Source organism: Podarcis erhardii (genome assembly GCF_964252035.2).
Source record: "Podarcis erhardii genome assembly, chromosome: 9".
In the NCBI taxonomy this organism is placed as follows: Eukaryota; Metazoa; Chordata; class Lepidosauria; order Squamata; family Lacertidae; genus Podarcis; species Podarcis erhardii.
In genome coordinates, this window is record NC_138512.1 from 25,237,014 (window position 1) to 25,259,802 (window position 22,789).

A 22,789-nucleotide genomic window follows, 5' to 3' on the forward strand; every position below is an offset into this window, starting at 1 on the left:
TTTTGGTACCGTATTTTTCGCTTTATAGGATGCACCCGACCATAGGATGCACCTATTCTCCCCCTCTCTGCTCAGTGCCCCTTCAGTGAAGCGGCAGGAGAAACAGAGCCCCTTCCATTTCTCCTCCCGCTTGGCTGAAGGGGCGCTGAACAGCTCTCCCGGCTTCAGCAAAAGGAACTAGAAGCCTCTGGAACGCAGTGGGAACTTGCGCTGCGCTCCGAAGGCTTCAGGCAGCTATCCCTGAAGCCTGGAGAGCTAGAGGGGTCGGTGCGCACCAACCCCTCTCGCTCTCCAGACTTCAGCGAAAGCAACGCGGAGGGAGCGCTCCCTCTGCGCTTCAGAGGCTTCGCGTTGCTATTGCTGAAGCCAAGGAACCTGCATTTGCTCCATAGGACACACAAACATTTCCCCTTCATTTTTGGAGGGGGAAAAGTGCATCCTATAGACCAAAAAATACAGTATTTTTAACTTTGCTTGTACAAAATAGGGCTGGGTGGTGTTAGGTTTTCAACATCACGATGTACCACCAGCCAAGCGCTGTGATCTGACGATACACTGCGATGTTGAAACAAGCCACGTTGGTCCGAGGTGTGGGGTAAAACTGCTGCAGCACTCACCGCAGGAGCTGAGGCGCTTTCACCCCAGTGCCTCACGGCAGGGACCATGCAACTTGTTTGCACTGCTCAGCGAGCCCAATGTCTGTTGAGGGGCAGGTGGAGCCACATGCCCCTGAACAGAGAAGTTTAAGGGAGGCACCCCACCCCCACGTCTGGCTTAGGTGAGGTGGGGGCTCTGTTACACTTGAGGAGGCCCTGCGAGCTACCTCTTTCTCCCAGGAGGTAGAGGCAACCCGCTCACCCCCCCCCTCAAGTGTAATAGAGCCCCAACCCCACCTCTGGCTTGCTACAATTCGCCGCTGAGGGGTAGGCAGCCATGCACCCCACAACCTCAAAGGAGCCATCTGCCTGTGCAGGCAGCTAATGGAGGAACATATTAGCTTGCTCCTCTGTCAGCAGTATGAGGGCCAGAGCGCAATGGCTGCTTCACCCAGTGGTGAAACCTTTGCTGCAGCTCATTTCTCCCTTGCCTGCTGGTGGCAGAGGGACTCAGCGGTGACAGTTTCACCCGCAATATACTGCCAGGTGAAGCGGCCATCATGGTCTGGCCCTGGGCGATGTATCAATACATTGCCCAGGCCTAGTACAAAATAGAAAACCTTGTCTTCAGAGCAAAATCATCTATTAATTTAAATCCCAGCTTCCTGACATAAGAGTTCTCTTGACATCAAGTTACTTGTGCACTTTACATAAATATATTTTAATAGCCATGGTCATCACTGGCTAATATGTTAAAATGTACTCACCATGGCTGTGGTAGATGCCATACTATATTTACCAGGGCACTTTAGAATGCGGAATAATTTTTATCCCCCTAAAAGCCAGCATATACCATATTTTTCACTTTTTTCCTCTTAAAAACTAAGGAGAAATGTCTGTGCATCTTATGGAGCGAATGTGTGGTCCCTGGGGGAGGGACCCGGGCTTCCCCCGCCCCCAGCCCCAAAGAGCAAAGAAGCCAAGATAGCGAGCGGGATCCATCCCACTCGCTGTCTTGGCTTCTGCCAAAGCCGCGCGCAGCCTTGCTGGCTGGAGAGGTTATGCGCAGCTAAAAACGAAGCCAAGACAGCGAGCAGGATCCATCCCACTCGCTGTCTTGGCTTCTTTGCTGTTTGGGGCTGGGGGCGGAGGAAACCCGGGCTTCCCCCGCAGCCCCGAGAAGCTCTGGGAGAAGCGGACAGGCTTATTTCCCCCTCTAAAAACTAGGTGTGTCTTGTGGTCCGGTGTGTCCTGTAGAGCGAAAAATACGGTAATATTTAAGAAAGTCATTTGAAATTATGGATTTGCTAATACAAAGCATTTCGAAAACAGCATCAGCTTTTTATCTGAGAGCAACATCAACCCCCAACACTGATGGCGTGATAGAAAAGTACTGAATATTGCAAGAATGGATGAGCTGATAGGGTTCAACTTTTTATCATATATTGCAATACCGATATATGTGCGGGGATAAGTGTCCCACCAGCACAAGGATTGGATTGCTGCTTGCACAACAGGACTTCCTGCCTCTTCTTCCCCTGCATAGACACCTGCACCCTCTCTAAATCTGCTTCAGAGGATTGAGGGAAGCACCAGAGGAGATTGGGGGGGGGGCGGGAGAGAGGAAAAGCCCTGTTGCCTAAGCAGGAATCCTTGTGCTGGCAGGACACTTAGTGCTGCTTTGGCTCATTTTTGTAATGCGCAGATGACAAAACAGAAGTTTACATTTGTTCCAGAAAACAGGTAGATGTTGAACATCAAAGTGCTAATGTTGTGAAACAATGTGCTCTTTCTATTACATGCTATAAGGATCATGCATAGCATACAGGACATTTTTTAAAAGGTAATATAACTACCTCCATATAGGTGCTCTTAACAGTTATGGATGAATTCTTGGGTGAAGATCACAGGTATCTAATGTCATGGGTGCAGACAGGGCATGACTTCCCTTTCCTGTCTTCCTCACTGTAACTCTCTATGCCATCCTAATCTGCTTCTAAGTCCTCCAAGCCCATAAAGCAGATTTTAGGGACACACTGGGGGATGGGGTGGGTAGGGAAAGTTCCATTTATGGGAGTACAACTCACTGTTTTTCCCCTGAATTATCACCAACAGGAACGAACGTCTTGTTATACCTTTTCATGTAACCTTAAAAAAACAAGCAGCAATGAATAACCCATAAATGAGAACATAAATAAAAAGTACTTTCAAAGCTACATAAACACGTCTTTTTTTATTGAAATAGAACAAATTTTCCGTGATTAACCATTTACATTAAAATTTGACGATCAAAAACCAAAAAGAGAAATTGCACTAATATATCCCGTAGTCATAGATCATTTTACTTAGGTTTTATTGTTGGTAAAAACACATAATTAGATACCTATAGCAATTCAGGCTTTTCTTAGAAGATAAACCTGACATTTGTAACAAAAAGACAATGAATACGTACATCTTCTGATAACTTTCAGCAGATTATAATTTAATAGGAATTAAAATGACATTAGTATAAGAAACAATTGCACTTTAAAACATTTGAAAAATTAAAAAAGTACACAAAACAAAACCCCACAATTGTACATTTGTTCATAATTTTATACACCACTATATGAACAACAGAGGTTAAGCATCTGTAACCTCAGAAATAATATTTTGTTCCCAAACGTTAGTGATGCCCAACTCCTGTTGAAATCAATACAACATAGTTTTCATAACTGGCTTAAGCCCTATTAATTTCAACAGAACTTGGATATGATTAACTTCCTATAGCTTAAGTCTTTTGTATATAAGTTACTCCACCGCCACCAAAAGTTGAGACCATATTCTACATAGTGGTCAGATCAGGTTTTTTAAGTGTTTTGAATAAATGTCATGTTTGTTCAGTAGAAAGGCTGTGACAGAGCTTAAGCAAAGTAACACTTCATTGGTATTTAGTGCAAAATTTTCAAGTTGACTTTTACATGAAATGAAAATGTTGAAAATATAAGCTTCTAAAAAGGTTTCCAAACCAATATTGTACATACCCCCAACTCTGATCCAGATACTGATTCATGAATGGAAATGGGTTTCCCCTTCCTATAAATGCAACAGAGTGCTGCTTTGGACACCCCCCTCCCCCATCAAATGACTGGGGAAATATCTGCAGGGGCAGCACACCTTGCAGTGTAACCAATACCTCAACTGATACCCTGATCATGTGTAAAGTAGAGTGAAGGGAAAGCGGGTTCCTCCCAACTTAAGTCCAGGTGTCCCTTACTGCCTACAGTAAGCTCAGGGCTATCAATGCTGATGGTATTCCTGTTGAACAGGGAATACACAGCCTTCTGGTTTCCTTGGTTCTCTGGATCAGAGCCTCTGAATACTATTTTCGTACACTAGACCCCCTTCATGCTTGAAAACACTTGGCTTCTGAAGCTTTTGAACTATTTACTCACTATACGCTCTATGCTAACAGTGTGTCTAGAATTATTTGGTAGGTCTCCCCCCCCCCTTTTATCATGCAAGTAGCACCTCTCCCCCTAAAATTATTATTCATCCCACCCAACTCTCCAGTTTTCAACCCCCCACATTCCCCTTTCCTGCTCTCCTGTTCCCAAAAATTCTTGGAAATGGATTTGAGGAAACAAAGTTGTAATTGCAGTTTATGCAATTCCCGGTTTAAGCACCACTAGATTAAGCATGCTTTAAAAACATTTTCTACCACCAGCAAGAGGCTTCTGCACCAATTAAGGCAGGCCTGTTCTTTCTTTGTATACAGGCTGTACTATGTGCTACTTATCCCAACATTCAGCAGGAGCTCTTCCTGGTGTCAGCAGCTTACCTCTGTCTAAAATAAACGAGGGTCACCAGTAAGTTTTGCATGAGATGGACATCCACAAACAGACTTTTCCCTTCATGTCCCTGCTGGCCAGAAGGAGCCCCATCTGTGCTTGTATTACGTAGGTATATGGGTTTGTGCCATGGGTTAAACATAAAGCCTCAACATACCTGTTATATTGGTTGAAATCTTTGCCGCTTAAATGGAAGCATATGAGCTGCTTTCAATTCTTCAAGTAACTGGCTCTTTTATGAACTTGATTCCCACGAAATCCTAAAGGCTGCTTTTGCCTTAAACATTTGTAATAATCCTGAAATTGATGGGTTATTTAGGAACGCTTATGGTTTGAATTTAAATATGAAACCAAAAACAACACTGATAGCCCAATAACCACATGGACATCGCTTCGTGTAGCAGCTACATAACTGCCAAAACCCCTTTGTGCTTGCAATTTTACAGAAACACAACTGACCTTTTGTTTCCTCTGTAGGATGCCTATTCATTAACAGCATCTGCTGCCTTAAAAATGTACTCTGGAGCAGAACTGCAGTTCTCAAAATGTTCCTTGGATTAATTATTGAGTTCTTCCATTATTCTGGCAAAACAAATGTGGTACTATGAGGGATCCTGTTGAATTAGCCATTAGTTAATCAAAATGCACCTTTGCCTCTTATAAACAAAAGGGGCTTTAAAAATATAACTAGTTTTAGGTGGAATAGTTAGAAGACCCCGTTTGCTGTAGAATCCACAAACCAGGCAAACTGAAGTTCTGTTTAAACCAGTTCGTATCTACTGGAACAATCTGAATTCCATACCTTGTAGACCTATTTGGTGATCCTTGAATTTGAAGCAATTTTAAAAGTAACCATAAAAACACATCACTGTTTCCTCCACATTTTAGAGATAAAAAGATTTAAAGGGGAATAAGACTTACATGCAAATAAATTACACTTATCCCTGCAATGTTCTTTAGCCAGATTTACAATCTGAAGTCTGTTCTACGACTTCCTGTACCGAGTATCTAACAGTAACGACATATTTTAAAAACATGCTGTTAACAAAAGTGCTGAAGTCATGTTCTGCCAGCGTAACATGCAGATATGCCGGCACAGATGTTGAAAATCAAAGTGCTAATTAAGTACAGAAAACAATTATTTTCCTGAGAATATGCAATCTAAGGTCCATAAGAATGAAGTCCAAACAGTCTAGTTCCTGCAGTTCAAAAATCCCCCATTTTCACAAAGTTGGAATCATGTCTCCTTTTGTTAATATTTTGGGTTCCTAATATTCAACCAGTTAGGCATAGGGATAGTTACAGTACATGGCTAAGTGGGTTTTTGTATAATATTTAAATTATGTATAATTTGAAAGATTAGTGTTTGTGGTCGTCCTGCCTTCACATGTGCTTTTAATCCTATTTTTATCTGCCGTGCGACCAATCACTGAAAGATGGAGGTATATAGGTTATTACCATATATTACCAGTATAGCTTACTTCTGCACACAACGGCAGTGAAAATATTGTAATGGATTTTGGATGAGAGCTTCTGCATGGTTTGGAGAATCATTGCAGGAAAATGCATATTTGATTCCACCCTGTTTCAGCATGTTAATTATTTATATATATTTCCAGTTAGAAGCAGCTGATAAAGGCAATTTTTGTCACAATTAAGCTTTTTAAAACAAAATACTGAATTTGTGAAAATATCTTGATGGGTTCTCATTACAGGAGAGCTAACTCCATTAATAGCTCCAAACTGAGAGAGACTCTACTATATTGCAAACTCTATGGTAGGACTGGGCGCATTGGTGCTTTCATCAGTCACAAGTTAAACTTAATTATTTTAAATTCATCCATAAATTATTTGCAACATTAAGAAAAGGTAATCATAGTATACTCTCCTTACTACTACTAAGGCAGGTTTTCCAGAATCCTGTAGAGATTTATAAATTTATCAGTAAATGGTATTACTTTCTCCATTCAAAAGTGGAAACAACATGTGCATTACATTCATTTTAGCAGCTTAAGTGGCTGGAGTATCTGCTTTGCAGCAGCATATTAAAAAAACACAAATGGAAATCCATACCATCAGAGCCAAAATTCAGGAACATTTCGGCACCGATCCTTAAAGTGATATGAACCCCTAACACATAACATCCATATGCTTTCAGGAGAGATGAAACTTGAGCTTTGTGCCTAAACCTCTATTCTATAGTCCCTAGATTTTCGATGCAAAAGATTCTAAAATGTAGGTGAAATCTGCAGTGAGCCAGGAAAAATGGGTAAAACTGTTAAAAATGTTCTTCATCCTTCAGGATATGCACTTATGTTTGTCCCAGTTGATTCTGTCATGTGAAAATACAAATAAAGAGGAGAGAGCAATTAATAAACAGCAGAAAGAGAGCAAAACCAGTATCGTTTACTTAATGATTTGGGGACAGTCACTCCAGGCCTTTGCTTTCCTCTTGGCTAAGGCCAGCCAGGCAGGTTCTGTCGACACCGGATTCGCTTCTGGCGTGGAGAATCTCTTGGTGACTTCTTTAGTCAAGGGTGACGGCGGAAGAGAATCTGAGATCTCCACTGTTAATGAAGAAAAAGAAAAAAGATCCATCACTGCAAAGTAAAATGGCAGAAGCTTACCAGAAACATTGTCATGTGCATGTTCAGTGTGGCAGGAGAGCCATTTTAACAGGCAGGCAAGAAAGTTGGAGAGAGCAAGATTTCACAGCAAAATTGAAAGGCCTGCCCAAGATTGAATTGGAAAAAGGGAGATATACTTGAAGTGCATTCTTATTCCTTTTTTTAATAATTCATAACAGCCAGAGTTATAGGTGTTTCTGAGGAATAACCACCCCCCTCCTCCATGGTGCCCTAGCTATGTAGGTTTCTTCCATTTTATACTGTATTTTATAAAATGTTCAGTGTTATCACAGGCGAAGGTAAACTGAGCCTGCCTCAATCTAGACTTTGTCTTTATTGTTGGTTAGTAAGTTCTGACTCTAAGTGAAAACCAAGTCCTTACTCTGGAAAAGGAAGGACTTTTGTGGCAGTTGAGAAGAAGTTCCATGTCTGTTGAGTCCTGTTTCAGGCTTCTCTTAAACTTTAGGAGGAGTTGTGTAAGAAAATAAAAGTTAATTGTTCACATCTTCCTCGACTCAAGTGTAACATTAAGTCAAAGCAGAATCCAACAATTTCAGCTTTTGGAACAATACCCGATGATCAAGCAGCCCTGCATTCAGAGCACATGCACCCACACATATATACACTAACTACAAAAATTGGTGCGTACCAGGGGATCAAGAGTTCCTTAAAGCAGTAGATTGCTACAAAAGCCTAAAATTGGGGGAAATAATTTTGAAGCATTTCTCCATCACCTGTTCTCTGCATGGCCACAACAATGCACAAGTTTTAATTCATCTGAAGCTGCAGAAGCATTCATCATTGGAAGCTGAATTTATAGCTGTGGACAGCATAAAGGGATTCGAACCATTCACCCTACTTTCTCATCTAAGTTTGTTGGGCATGAATTCTTTCAAAAAACATTACACTCCTAAGGAGAGGACTGCCTACCTTTCTGACATGCTATACTAATGAAAAGTTTCCTACTGATATTTGTTAATGGTTATTTTAGGGCTGGTATACTAAGTCAGTGTTGGAAACAAAATTAGTTAATTGGAGTTGAACTTATTCTCCTGGTTCAGACATGACAAATCACAGGAGGACTTTTTTTAATCGGGCAGGGACTGTGCGGGAAGGGGGAGTTGTGTATCTACCCAGGACGGAGAGATATATTCATGATTAAATCATGCTTAAGACAAATCATGTGGCAAATGTGACTTACGTTTTGTTTTTTGTCTAATGTTCCCCCTGAAGGTGGGGAGTGAACCACGGGAAATGGAGACTTCATGTTACATGCTGTATATGATCAACTGTATCATTAGGAAGCAAGAATTGGGGTGGTGGGTGGGGATATTGTAGAAGTGTTTTTAAATGCTTTGGAAAATTGTTCACTGTACACTGGGACATCTCTTGAGATTGTGTAACCAAATCTTGCATGTTGTTTCTGGAGATCAGGGAGCAGGTTTTCATCTATATTTGGATATTGTTGGCTGCCATTTTGAATTAAGATGGCAGACTGAACCTTTCAAAATTGCACTGATATTTTTTGGTGCCTTAGAATTCCCATGCAATGCCAGATATACGGCAGTTAGTAAACAGTAAAATAACACAAAACAAAACAGAATTTTCTGAGGAACTTCCTGCACAGATTATCTCTCTGTTTCATCACAATCTCTTCAAAGACATCTGTAACCTTGAAAAACAAAACCTTTGGAAAGATACAGCATGCTTTTGGGAGAAACCATAATTAGTCTTGCATTTCTCTGACCTATTTTTTTACCAGTAGGAATTCTAAGCCTGCAGAAGCTGACTCCTTTTGACTCTTTAACGTTTGAGAGATTGGTAGACTTCAAAAGCTTTTATAGCAGGGCTGAAATATCTTGTTTCCTCGCTGCACCAGCTGAATAAGCTTTACATGCAAATGCTCCAAAATACGTTGGTTTTCAAACAATATTCTGAGCTTCGGGGGTAATAAGTATATAATTATAAGGATGCAAGTAGGGTGAAGCAGGTGGCTGGAAGAGGGGGGAGCGGAGAGAGGCACTGGTACTGGGTGACATCAGACACCCTTCCTTCATTCCCTGTAAAAGCAGTTGCCTCCAAGAGCCTGTTGTTTCTGAGAGGCATTTTCATCAGGACTAGGTCCCACTGAACCTGCTGGCCATCAGTCCACATGGCTGTAACTCTTCGGCGCACTCCCCAAACTAGCCCCCATTGCATTGGTGCTGGAAAAGTGACAATCTAAGGCCAGCCTGCCAGGTATGGGTAGGTGTGTGGGTGTGGTCAGCAAGGAAACACCAAAAGGGATTGGCTATTTGGGTTGTGTCTTTGGGGTTGTGTCTTTGGGGCTCACCCCCTTTTATTGTTTTCTCAGGCATGGTATGGTGAAGTTTGCCCTTCTCGTCCTGTTTTTTCGTAGCATTTTATTAATAGCATTTAAAATACACCGAACAGACTCAAAACCTGACAAGTCATCAGCGCAGCAAAAATGCAAAAATATTCACATTAACAATTCATCCACCCATCTTTACTCTGCATAAGCTGTGGCAACAAAAGGAGATACCAGGTTTCAATTAGGCAGTCCCAACTGTCTGCATGTGGAAGCAATCTCCGCTCTTCCTCACAGAGGAAACTGAAAACGCACATACAAATTAATGATACAAGGAGCAATCTGCATGAGAAATCAGGTTTCCATGTCTGGATTGCTCCTACCTCAAGTACAAGGAGCCGATGTGGCATGAGGGTGTGTGTGAGAACGCCATACATTCAGCTTGTGGAGTAGTCCTTTCTCTCCTTGATTTAGAGTTCCCTGGGAAAAACCGCAACCCTCCCAGATCTATCTCCCTTTTGGAAAGAACACAGAATTCCTCCTTCCCAACTTTTGCCACTCATCTTGAAACAGGAGCCAGTTGGTTTCCCACAACGTTACTATCCTGAGAAAAGTTCTAAGAATTATAAGTTGTTGATACCAAAACCAACAGCCATGGTATCAGTTTTTAATGCCAGAGCTCAACCCTAGAATAGATGAGGGAAGGGCAGAAGCAAAGTGCTTCATTTATCTCCTCCGCAAAAATAAATGGTTTCCAAAGCTATAGCTCTATCACGTGAACAAGGATTGCAATAGTAAATAATATGGTGTACATAAAATTTTACTCCCCCTTGCCACCCTTGTGTGTTACCCTAACATGAAATAAAATTCATTGCCCCTCTTGTTTCTATCAGCTAATCAGCCTGCAGGTTTTAAAGGCACAGTTTAAGAGTCACACAAAAGAAGCAGTAATTAGGCAGTATAATCTAGGAACTTAATGGTTTCGGTGCGCTAGAGGGAACAACGTATTTATTATACTAGCGCATTATTCATTAGTATAACAGCTTTCTCAGCCATCTGCCAGCATTATATCCAGGCACGTACCTATCAAAGGCCATGTTTTCAAGAGGAATTTGCTAATTCCAAAAGGAGAAAGGCAGAATTTCCCTTTCTTTTTTTTCCAAGCCATGAGCAGTAAGCAGCCTATTCAAACCAAGCTGTAAAATCTGAATTCATCCAGTTTGTCAATAAATGGGTATTCAGCTCGACGGGCGTTGAGTAGAAATGACAAGAAAACTAAGCACAATATTCATCCAACCTCCATCTAGTCAAACACTGAGGCCACAACTCCCACTAAGGCATATTAGTAATTGGAGGTTAGATGAGTATGGTAAGATTTGCCTCCAGGTGACAAGATGAGAAAATGTGTGTGAATCAGAACAGGAGTTCTTCCAGGCTGCTGGTAATGTGCAACGTATGAGTAACCTAGGCATGCTAGTAATGAATAAATGATTTTATTTTTTTGTGAGCTAGTTAGCTACGAGCACCCTCAGTGTTCAGGTCAGGTCAGCAAAGTTATGGAACTTGCTCCATTTGAAAGTGTTGGTTTTCCGAAGCACTGAGCCTCAAAAGCCCATGACACCATGCTGAGAAACAAGCCAGAAAATAAAAATTTCTCTTCAAATATAGTATGGGGGAGCGGAGGACATAGCATGAGTCAACAGGGGAGCCATTCAGAAATCACAAAAACATCAAGGTTGTCAATAACGTCAATAACTGTGACAAAAAAACAACATACCTGTCACAGATGTAGGAAGAGTGTTGGATTTTTTAAGCTGTTCTCTGCGTTCAAACCTTGACAGAGGAGTCTCAGCTTTCTTCTCTTCCTGGGCTGCAGGTCTAGGCAGCGTACTAGTTCTGCTGCTGCTGCTGCTGCTACTACTTTTAGTATCTGTCTGATTGCTGATACTGGCCTAGCGCAAAGAACAACAACAACAACAAAAACCACATTACATTTATAATATTTCATTATAACATAATAATATATTTACAGTACAATCTTATACACTTGTAGCCCCACTGAGTTCAGGCTACCACATAAGTGGGTTATAAGACTGCAGCTTTGGTAATCATAGAATTGCAGCCTGGATGAATTAGCACTCACCTAGGAATAAGCCCCAGACCAGGGGTACACAACCTAAGTCCCAGGGGCCAGATGCGGCCCAATCACCTCAATCCAGCCCGCGGACGGTCCAGGAATCAGTGTGTTTTTACATGAGTAGAATGTGTCCTTTTATTTAAAATGCATCTCTGGGTTATTTGTGGGGCATAGGAATTCATTCATCCCCCCCCCCAAATATAGTCCGGCCCACCACATGGTCTGAGGGATGGTGGACCGGCCCACAGCTGAAAAAGGTTGCTGACCCCTGCACCAGGCTGACAAGCAAATGAACCAATAATGCGACAATGTCATTTCCTCCAATTTTCTCATTTGTCCAATTGTAAGTTTTGTTCTCCATCTTTCCACATTAGTTTGTGTGTGTTTTTATTTTATAAAAAAAACCCTCATGAAAATTCATCAGTCTTCTAGTGTGAATTTCTCCTAAAATACATACTTTTGCAAGGCAGTTTCATGTTATATAAAAATGTATGCTATATACACGCCCACAAATGTATATACTTTCACTAATATGCATTCCCCAGGCATACTTAATCCCCAGTAGAATGCATTTCTGTCCACATTACATGTCACTGCCAAATTCAGAGAGGTAGCAAATTTGGAGGGGCGGTGGCTGAAAAGTGAAAACAAAGTAGCTTGTCTTTGCCAGGTGTACCAAACTGAATTATTCCCTCATATCTCTGCTTCTGAGTAAACAGCATAGATTGCATTACATACTTCATTACAGCGTTCACATGGTTAGTGTCAGACTATGACCTGGGAGACCAGGGTTCAAACTTGGCCGTGAAGCTCACTGAGTGACCTTGAGCCAATCACTGCCTCTCAGTCCAACCTACCTCACATGGTTGTTGTGGGAATTAAATGAGGAAGGGGAGAACTATGTATGACACCTTGAGGTGGTAAGGCAGCAAACAAGATAAAATAATGTAAGCCACCAGAATGGCCACAAAAAGCTGAAAACTGCAGCAGAGCAAACCAAGCACAGACACAAACTTCCTCTGTCCTCACATGCTTGGCTTTCAGGGTTGCAAGAGACAGGTGCATGTTCCCTAAGGTATGGGAGGGACGCAGGTGGTGCTCTGGGTTAAACCACAGAGCCTAGGACTTGCCGATCAGAAGGTTGGCAGTTCAAATCCCCACGATGGGGTGAGCTCCCGTTGCTCAGTCCCTGCTCCTGCCAACCTAGCAGTTCGAAAGCACGTCAAAGTGCAAGTAGATAAATAGGTACCACTCCAGCAGGAAGGTAAACGGCATTTCCGTGCGCTGCTCTGGTTCGCCAGAAGCGGCTTAGTCATGCTGGCCACATGACCCGGAAGCTGTATGCCAGCTCCCTCGGCCTGTAAAGCAAGACGAGCGCCGCAACCCCAGAGTCGGCCACAACTGGACCTAATGGTCAGGGGTCCCTTTACCTTTACCTTTAATGTATGGGAAGTGCTTCAGCTCCACTTCCCTCCTAACTGTCCAGTTCCTTTTGGTTTGGCTGCACTCTGCATTTAGACTGACCCCAGATTACTATATTTTTCAGACAACCCCTATTTTGGGGGACTCCAAATAAAGAAAATGGGGGGAGACTGCACAGAGTTGTTGAGCTTTTTCTGGGGGGGATTGCCGAATTTCGCTCATCTGCCTGACCAACGCTGCCAACCGCCCGCATCACCACCAGCAGCTGCCAATCGCCCACCCAATTGCCGCAGTGACAGCAAGTCAACAGCAGGCTTTGCCACAGCCACCAATCACCCGCCCAATCACTGCTGACACTCTCCTGCTCGCGGCTGGAACCTATCGCACGTCCCCCCTCTGCACTACCTGTGTATTAGACAACCCCCCCCCCTTCTTAAAATTCTTTTAGAATTAGAAAACATCGTCTTGTACATGGGAAATTATGGAATTTACCAGAGGGCTGTGTCACATGTGGGATGGAGGGAGGGAGGGATGAGAGCAGTGAGAATTCCAGCAGGAAAAGGAAAAAGTTTGAGGTTTCCAGGATGTGATAACACAAAAGGTTCTCTTGAGATAATTTCACTTATGGACAGAAGGAGCTGTGTGCTGTTGTTGGGGAGGCCTGCAGTGAGGTGTGAACACCAGACTTCGGCATGAACCCTTGGCTTCTTTGGGAACAGTTGGCCAGCAAAATTGGAGGGGGGGGGGGACAAGCAGCCAAGTTCTGCTTGAGAGAAGGTGCCAATACACAAATCCACATGCTGTCCGTGGGAGAGGGTGCATGTACATAAGGAAAGGTGGAAAAAATCGGGGGAAGGAAGGCTTGCAATTTTTTGCCAGCTCCCATTTAGCGTTGAAGTCACAAATGGTTGCTTACCAACAGGAAACGGATATCTGCTCTCTATGTGTGGACATACTGCTCTTATTCTTTCACCAACTCCTCAATGAGTATCGTGCAATATGGAAAAGGTTGAATTCTCTCTCCAAACCACAATACAGGCTTAGAAATGAGGTCTCCAAGATTCTTCTGGTCTCTCAACAGTCCAGTTCTACTACGAATGAAGAATGGTCATGACCACGACAAAACTACGTATTTCCCCACTGTCTTTACTAGCCAAAGCTTAAATAATTTCTAAAATCTGAAGGCAGCTAGTGAGGAAAAAAAATCAAAATATTTCATACCATCAGGGATCATTCTTTTGGATTTGTTAGATCTGCTGTTGCTCTTTAAAGAAAGAAAAAAATCACCTGCAGATTTATGTACTTACATTTTCTTTAGCAAGTTTCTCAGCTTGCTTTGCCTCCCTGGCTTGTCTCCTTTCCTCTCTGGTCGCCTGCTGCTCTCGAAAGCCCTTCTGCTTTTGCAGAGCCAACGTGATCCAGAGCGGCTGTGCGGTTTCAACTTTTTCAATCAGCTTGGAGCCGTCTATGGAATGTCTGCTCTGAAGAACTGGTCTTTCTAGAAGAACACAACGTGCAAGGGTTCCAATTTGTATGACAGAGACAGAGAGGCATGCAAGATATCCAAGAGGAATACCTCACCCAGTATTCACTAAGTATGGCTTAGTGTGGTGCAGCGGTCAGAGGGTTGGAGTAGCACTGGGGAGACCAAGGTTCAAATTCCCACTGCTGTAACATTTCTTTTCAGGGGAGTCAATAACTTCCTAATGATCCCTAGCACGGAATTCACCTTTCCCCCTGCCAAACACAGGGTCAATATTTTCATTGAGCTATTTGCCATGACCCCAAAATCCCTTTCCTAGCAAGTCACTGTGCCAGCTCAGACCCCATCAGTGTATCCACCACTAAGCAGCTGATAGCTCAGTCAGTAAAGCGTGAGACACTTAAATCTCAGGGTCCTGGGTTCAAGCCCAACATTGGGCAAAATATTCCTGTACTGCAGGGGGTGGACCAGATGACCCTCATGGTCCCTTCCAACTCTACAATTTTATGATCCCACAATTCTATGATCTATTATCTTTTTAAAAAAGTAGTACACAGATGATCTCACAGCATAGCTATCCTCTCCTCTCTCACCTTCAACATTTGCTGTAAGCCAAATCAAGTTAGGCTCCAAGTGAGCCTTTCATCCCTTTCTCCTTCATTGTGAGCTTAGCTCCACACTTCTAGAAAACACTTGGGTGAGACTTCAGCAGCGCCAACTTTTTCAACAATTTTGTTAACAAGATCTTTGTATCCTTAGATCTCGGTGCAAGCTGTCCTAGAAATGTCAAAACTTGTTTTATCTGTAACCATCTATTGAGCACTAACACCTCCGTCTATTTCTAGAAAGCGTGGGGGTTCAATTTTGGAGTTATTTGACATGCTATTTTGGGATATTTGGGCAAACTTTCAAGCTTGCAAATGGCCATGCTGCAGAAGATGAAGTTTAGAAGTCCCACACAAGTCGGCTGCCCAAAAGGGCTACATCCCCTTGGAGCAATCTCTGGACTCAGACAGAACTCCACCACTGCCATTCATTTCAATGGAACACAAGCCAAAGGATTAATGCACAGATCTACCCCTCCTGTTGAAGTGAATGGGTCTGCACGCACAGGAGCTCTGTATGGGGATACTACATTTGGATGCGGGGATTTACAGCAGTAACATGACTTGCCAAAGATATAGATGTAGGAAAATGTGGAGGAGTCCTTATTGGGATATGAGTTTACTGGGATGCATTTACACACACATGAACATCTCTAGATTACTCAGATTAATTAGTTGCTTCTGTTGTCAAGCACTGTGTTTTCTGCAATGTGACATGATACAAAAAACTTGCCCTGCTATGTGTAATCTAATTTTATGCAATGAAAATAATCACTTTATGCGTCAGTCCTTAAAGAGACGTGTGAAATCACCCCTGGTGTGCACATAATAAAACTTTGATGGAATCCAGTAATGAACCTATAAAAACCACCACCGAGGAAATTATACAATACTGTTTAAGGCTGACATTTCGATATTGATCTCTCTTGCTCACCACAGAGCTGTATTTTAGGGGCTGCATTTCTTCGCCTACCTCTTTTCAACGGCTCTGGCTTCTTCTCTGTCCTCTCTCTCCATGGCATGGTGATGGATGGGAAAAAGGACCTCTTCTCCCTAGACTCTTCCTCTTCCCCCTTGCTTGCCTCGTGGGCTTGTGAAAGCAGAGAGCTCCCTTTAGCTTCAGTTTTTCTCCAGGTGGTGTCAGGCTCAGTTTTAGCCACCCTTTGCCCCGTGGATTCGGTTAAGTGAGACCTGCGCATTTTTGAGAGAGGGGATGATGGCGGAGTTTGGCTGGTGGGCTTTGGAGCCAATGCAGGTTTTTGCAGGAGTGGCGATTTGCAGATGGGTTTCTCTTGACTAGGTGCAGACACATGACTGCTAGATGCAAGAGATACCGGTGCAGCTGTCGTATAATTCTGATTAATATTAGCTGAGGAGTTCTTCGCAGAATTAACCATGACATCCTTTCTCTCTTGGCTTGGGGATTTGTTCTCTTTTAGAAACATATTATTTGCATCTTTCTCATTGTCAGGCGTAACCAGCGGGGTGGGCACCCCATCAAAACTGTCTCCCGCGCTGTACCTTTTCTTCTTCTTCTGCTCAGCTTGCTGATCATAGTGAAAGCGCAAGGAGTAGTTGGTCCTCCTTAATTTCACCCCAAATGGAGACACATTTTCTTCTCCATTTGGGGAAGCGCTGTCCGGTTTCCTTGCACCAACCTTCTGCTGTGTTTCCATAGCAGCTGCTGCACTTTCCGACTGGGCAACTTCCTTACTTAGAGAATGCGAGATGCCTGGAACAAGGAAAGAGGGGAGATCTTTGGCAAATTTACAACCCTCGGTGTTGCCTGCCACTTCGCGATGTATTTCAGGATTTCCTGTGGGTGTTCCAAGATTATTCCCTGCAGATGACAGTGCCTCGGTATGAACTGTCTCTTGGGTTGAATGGACCGTGGGTGGACCCAACGGCTTGGCTGGGGTTTCTGCTTCAAGGCCAACTTTACTCTCGGTGCTTGCATTAGCCGAAAACTTCTGCCAGGCAGGAGTTATAGAAAACTTTGCACTTGCAGATAAGGTCTTGCGCAAATTGCCGTGGGAAGCGTTTTGTCCTTTGGGTGTCCAATCATCGCTATGCCTACTGAGGCTTCCTTTGTCTCTCTCATTGCGCTGGCCATTTTCTGCACTTTTTAAGATTTTTGACCTAATAGAAGCCCACTCAGCTGGGATGGTTTGGTTGCCCAATGGCTCTTGGGCATATTTCATTTTACTATTCCTACGCTTCGCATCTGGTGACGTTTTTCGTGCGTCCATCGTTTTTCTCTCTTCTGTTAAGCCAAGGAGAGATTTGCAAGCTGTATCTTTTATCTGATTGAGGTTGACCGCAGTTCCACAGAGCTGCGCTCCAGTGACCAAAATTGCTGTGTGGGGGACACACAAAGAAGTCGGGGGACCGTGAGAACCTTTGCTGGATTTAGGAGTCGTCAGTTCTTTTGCAGCTGAAGGAGTTGGTGCCTCTTTGACAGGCGTAACTGGGCTCAGATTTACTTTCGGAAATATAATTTGCTTTTCTCCAGAGGATACTTGGAAGGTAAATCCCCTGGGCATAGTTTGCCTCGCATCAACTTCCTGCCATCGGAGCTCCTCGCCTAAGATTCTTTCCTGCTCTTGAGCTTCAATGTCCCTTTTCTGGTGGTGCCTTGGAGTTTCTTCTTCCTTCTGCTCTTTCTCTGGCTGCTTTATCGTTTGCTGACTAGCTTCTCTAAGTGGAAGATCTTTCTCAGGACTTTCCAAATGTTGCTCTCCCAAATGAATATTTTTGTCCAGTTGCAATGGGAAGGACTTGTCTTGTTCTTTTGGCTTTTCCAGTGGTCTTTGTCCTTCTAAACTAGGGGATTTCTGTTCTTCCAGCTTTCGTCCTCCTTCCCTCTCTATCAACTCTTCCTGTTGCATCTTCTTCTCAGGCCATGCCTGTGGTTCACATCTTTCATTTTCTGCTGCTGATCTAATTGGTTTATCCAGTTCTTGCTGATCTTGTTTGTCCTTATTCATTTTCTCCTTTAGATTCTGTGGTAGTTCTTCTGGTCTCTTTTGCTTTTCCAGCTTTATGGCACTCCCCTTCCTTTCCAACCTTTCTTCACCTTCTAGATTCCTTTTTTCCTCTAGATCATTTTGTCTCAGGTCTGTTTGCCTTTTTTGCACTTGAAGTACTTCCTGTTTCAGTTCATCCTGCTTTTCAGCCTCATTCATTTGCTCTTCCGGTCCTTGCGCTCTTTGTCCTAAATTCTGATGCCCTTGTTTTTCTTCCTGCCATTTTTGCGTCCCCTGTTCTTGCCTGTCTTTCCACCCTTGCTGAAAGAGCTTTTTATGTTGTTGCTTTGCCTCTAATTCTCTGTGTCTCTTTTCTTCTACTTCTTCTTGATCCTTCAGTTCCTGCCATTTTTGCTCTTCCAGTTCTCGATGCCTTTGTTCTTCCTCTTGCCTTTGCCTTTCAGTCACCAGTTCTTGCCACTTTTGCTCTTCCAGTTGCCTTTGCACCTCCAGTTCTCGGTGTCTTTGCTCTTCCAGTTGCCTTTGTGCCTCCAGTTCCTGATGCCTTTGCTCTTCCAGTTGCCTTTGTGCTTCTAGTTCTCGATGTCTTTGCTCTTCCAGTTGCCTTTGCGTCTCCAGTTCCTGGTGCCTTTGCTCTTCCAGTTGCCTTTGTGCCTCCAGTTCCTGATGCTTTTGCTCTTCCAGTTGCCTTTGTGCCTTCAGTTCCTGATGCTTTTGCTCTTCCAGTTGCCTTTGTGCCTCCAGTTCCTGGTGCCTTTGCTCTTCCAGTTGCCTTTGCGCCTTCAGTTCCTGATGCCTTTGCTCTTCCAGTTGCCTTTGCGCCTTCAGTTCCTGATGCCTTTGCTCTTCCAGTTGCCTTTGAGCTTCCAGTTCCTGCCTTTGCTCTTCCAGTTCCTGCCTTTGTGCCTCCAGTTCCTGATGTCTTTGGTCTTCCAGTTGCTTTTGTGCCTCCAGTTCCTGATGCCTTTGCTCTTCCAGTTCCTGCCTTTGCTTTTGTTCCTTTAGTTCATGCTGCTTTCCTTTCTCCTGTTGCATTTGTTCCTCTGGCTCCTGAAGGCCCTCTTCATTCCTTCTCTGCTCCTCTAGTCCTTTGTGCCTCTGCATCTGAAATTCTTGATGCCTCCGTTTTTCAAGACTTTTCTTCCCCTCTTGACCCTTTCTCTCTTCCATCTTCAAAAGCTGCTCTTCCTCCTGAAGCTTCTGTTTCTTCCCTTCTTTTTCCCTGTGGCATTCTTGAAGTCTTTTGTGTTCCGTGTGGCTTTTTGACTCTGCTTCAGCCATTTCTACTTTCTTCTCGGTCTCCAAGTTTCTCCAGCAATGTTCTAGCTTTCTTTTGCCCTCTTTCTGTTCTTGGCTTTCCCTATGCTGGATAGGCTTGTCTGCAATATGGTAGCCATCATGTCTGGAGAGCTTATCTTCATACAATTGTGGTTCTAGGATTTCTTGTTCAACCTCTGCCACTGCCACACTTTGCATCTCCTAGTGTCAGGAAACAGAAACAGTTTAGCTTAACATTTTTTATTTATGCATCCTATGCTGTGTGGAGGAACAGGGTAATAATTAATTAGTGTTTTAAGTCAATAACCCTGGAGTTCATAATGAACCGCCTTACATTTTAGTTCTTTTTGCTATAAATAAATGCATACACATACGTTTGGTCACAACACTGCGCCATAAATTATGGCTAAGTTAACTAGTCTGCGCACACAGTTCAAGTTATCTCACTTTGCTCCTTCTTTCCTCCAGCAAGAACACAAACCATGAAGCATCTGGTTTAGCATTATTTTTCAACCAGTGCTTGTGGTTCTTTTCTCCCAAACATACAATCTGAAGCCAAGCTTTGTTCTTAGCTTCCCAATCATAGTTTTTTGGAGAGAAACAAATAATGCCAAGCCAGATATTTCATGGTCATTTTCCCCCACTGGAAGAAGGGAAGAGAAAAGTGGAAGAACTTAAGCTGCATTCACTAGCACACAACTAAGCATGAAAACGCAGCCAGTGGATCATCAAAATACTTTGCTGTTCACTAGGAATGACATTCTGGAACAGAAAGGCAAGATCGTAGCAGCCTCAGGACATGGATCTATGAAATCCCTTCACCCTGGTGCAACTCTCCTATTTTAATCCCCTACATCAGGCATGTTCAACAGGTCAATCGCGAAGGTGTTCTAGGTCGACCCCCCCCCAAAAAGCTCAAGAACTCTTGATCTCCCCACTCCCCCAAAAGCTCAAAACTGTAGGTCCTCCTTTCCCAAAAAAAGCTCAGTTTTTTTTACACTGGGAGTAGATCGCAGCCTCTGGGGAGTTGGACATGCCTGCCCTACACCAATGGAGGAACTGACTCTAAAGTCACCAAAACAAAACACATTGCCACAATTTTCAATAAATGTTTAAGGAAAAGTGCATGCTGTAAGAATAAATCTCCACCTTTCATCAATACAGCCAACAAAGGCATGGTCATTAACAAAACATATGCTGGAAAACAGGAAATTTTGTCCTTCACAGAGCTTACCCTACTTTCTCAACGATTTCCTTTGCTTTCAAGCCTCTTATTTTCTTTACATACCATTATTTTCTAAGTAAATAAAACAAATACTTGACAAACAGAGTAGAAAAAACAATGCAGCAGTCAATTTATGGCCACTTACAGTATTTGAAGAATGACTGATCTTGCAGCCATTCCCAACTGATTTGAATCTTGCATTTTTTATATGTCTCAGTGCAGTAACCTTTTGTGAAAAAGGCAAAAATAAGTGGACATAGCACATGTGAGCAGCAATGTAACTGAGGGGCGGCATGTGCATGGCAAAGGCCGAAGTGCATGGCAAGGAGGTATGATTGCTTGATATACTTAAAAGCCAGAGGCCAGGGCAATCAACACAACCAATTGTTATGTTGTTTTTGTTTAATTAAATGACTGTTCTTGGGATTCTTCTAATTCTGGCTCAATTTCCATTTCAATGGTTTTCCACCATGCAAAAGAATTCCCAAGACCATCCCAAAATCCCCACAAAGCATATTTATTGGAGGGGAGGGTTGCGCCTACAACCACTCCTCAAACATGAGTGTGGGGGTTGATCTGTCAGAGGGACTAGTTTGAAAGTTACCGATTCTTGAAAATATGTATTTGTGATTCAGGATCACAAGTATTCCACCATTCAGTTTCCACTCATCTGAGAAATCTTCACATTACAGCTGATGGCAAGATCTTGTGTCTAAAGACTGGAATGAACAATGTACTTCTCTTAAATAGAAGCATGAGAATAAAAGAGCTGCCTTGCTAGAATACACAAAAACATTAGGCAGGCATATGCTCCTGGGAAACTCACAAGCAAAATATGGGGATCATCTCAGTGGTTTGCCTCCAGCATTTAGTAATTAAGCACATGCTGCCTCTGAACAAGGTGACATGATTCTAACTTTATAGCTAATAGCTGGTGGAATTGTCCTTTATAATGATCCACCTTTTAAAAAGCAAAGAAAATGTGTCTAGTTCTTTTTTAAGGAACATAATCAGTTAATGCTGGTGTATAAATAGCTGTTCACCTGGTCACCTGTAAGAAACAGGTTACCATGTAAAGATGGTTTACTAAAATCAACACTCCACCCCTCGCTGCTTTTAGATATCCACTGGCGCACATACATACAGGTATGTGGGCATACAGGCTATTAAGATAATTATTAGGCTACTAATGTTTATGGGCTTATTTCCATGATTCAATCAGTGCTCGTCATAGTGTCTGGTGGCAATGAACGCCCTAAGCCGATTGCATGTTGTCTGATGGTTAAGCAAGAACATAAATACTGAACAAAGAGTGAGCAGATAAGATTCAAATGTTATACAACGCTCTTAGTAGATCTGTCTGTCTCACAATCAATGACTAGAATGTTCATCTAAGTTATGTCTGTATCTGTGACTATATAGAAAGCAGATAAATTTCAATACCTGTGATAACCTTCTGTGCTTTTTGGAAACCCTCTGATTCTTTGGCTTAACAGAGAGTTTGTGCTTTGCTGCACTGTTGTCCAGGCGGGCAATTGCCAGGGGAATTGCATCGAGGTTGACCGTTTCAATGGTGCCAGAAGGTGAGTGATGCCTTTTCGGCCGCGATGATGATTTGACCGGTGTAACCTGTTAAATCGTCGCAAGTGGAAATGAACTTGATTTAAACAGTTGAATTGACAGGTTTAAAAGGATTAGCAGATTTAAAACAAAACAAACCTGGAATCAAACAGTGTCTTCATTAATGAACTCGGAGCAAAATCCAGAAGTTTCCTTTTGTGAAAACACAGCTTCTCATGGGGGCACCTCATTTTTCCAGTCAAATAGAAGAACCGCCTCCTCTTCTATTATGTAGCCAAGACACTCAAGCACCATGCTATCCCTATGCAACCCACCAGTTCCTGATGTTTATAGATGCAGGGCAAGAGATCTGGTCTGCTCCCAATGGGGCCACACATCATTGCTCACTGCCACACAACTTAGTCCAACCCCTTTGATCACTCCGTTAGCAGCAGCTAGTATGGACTGGGAATTAACACTGGGACAGAATCCACTTCATCAGTACAGCCTCACAAGAGAAAGGCTGACTGGATATATCCCAATCCCCTGGCCAGCAAGGGTTCGCCATTTGTGTCACTTCCTCAGTGGTCATACCAGAACCAAGAGAGCAGCAGGGAAGGTGAATTAGGGGCAAGACTAGGTTTGGTAATAATAATAATAATAATAATAATTTATTATTTGTACCCCGCCCATCTGGCTGGGTTTCCCCAGCCACTCTGGGCGGCTTCCAT

At 43.1% G+C, this 22,789-nt stretch overlaps 1 protein-coding gene and 1 long non-coding RNA gene across 4 annotated transcripts in view; one reads left to right on the forward strand and one right to left on the reverse strand.

Moving 5' to 3' along the window:
• Window positions 1–390: 390 nt before the first annotated feature.
• LOC309349728 lies at window positions 391–2,818 on the forward strand. The gene is made up of 2 exons (XR_014160140.1): window positions 391–458; window positions 2,340–2,818. It is a non-coding gene; the product is annotated as an uncharacterized lncRNA (long non-coding RNA).
• Window positions 2,819–3,057: 239 nt separating this feature from the next.
• The window catches only part of CRACD (capping protein inhibiting regulator of actin dynamics), a 124,341-nt gene continuing 104,609 nt past the window's right edge, over window positions 3,058–22,789 (reverse strand). For all 3 annotated transcript variants that reach the window (XM_081875616.1, XM_081875617.1, XM_081875615.1), the window contains 5 exons: window positions 21,942–22,127; window positions 15,982–19,474; window positions 14,228–14,418; window positions 11,139–11,313; window positions 3,058–6,993 (listed from right to left, as the gene is read on the reverse strand). In XM_081875616.1, the coding sequence (XP_081731742.1) occupies window positions 6,833–6,993; window positions 11,139–11,313; window positions 14,228–14,418; window positions 15,982–19,474; window positions 21,942–22,127 (4,206 nt within the window). In that variant the 3' untranslated portion in view covers window positions 3,058–6,832. The remainder of the gene's footprint in view (window positions 6,994–11,138; window positions 11,314–14,227; window positions 14,419–15,981; window positions 19,475–21,941; window positions 22,128–22,789) is intronic.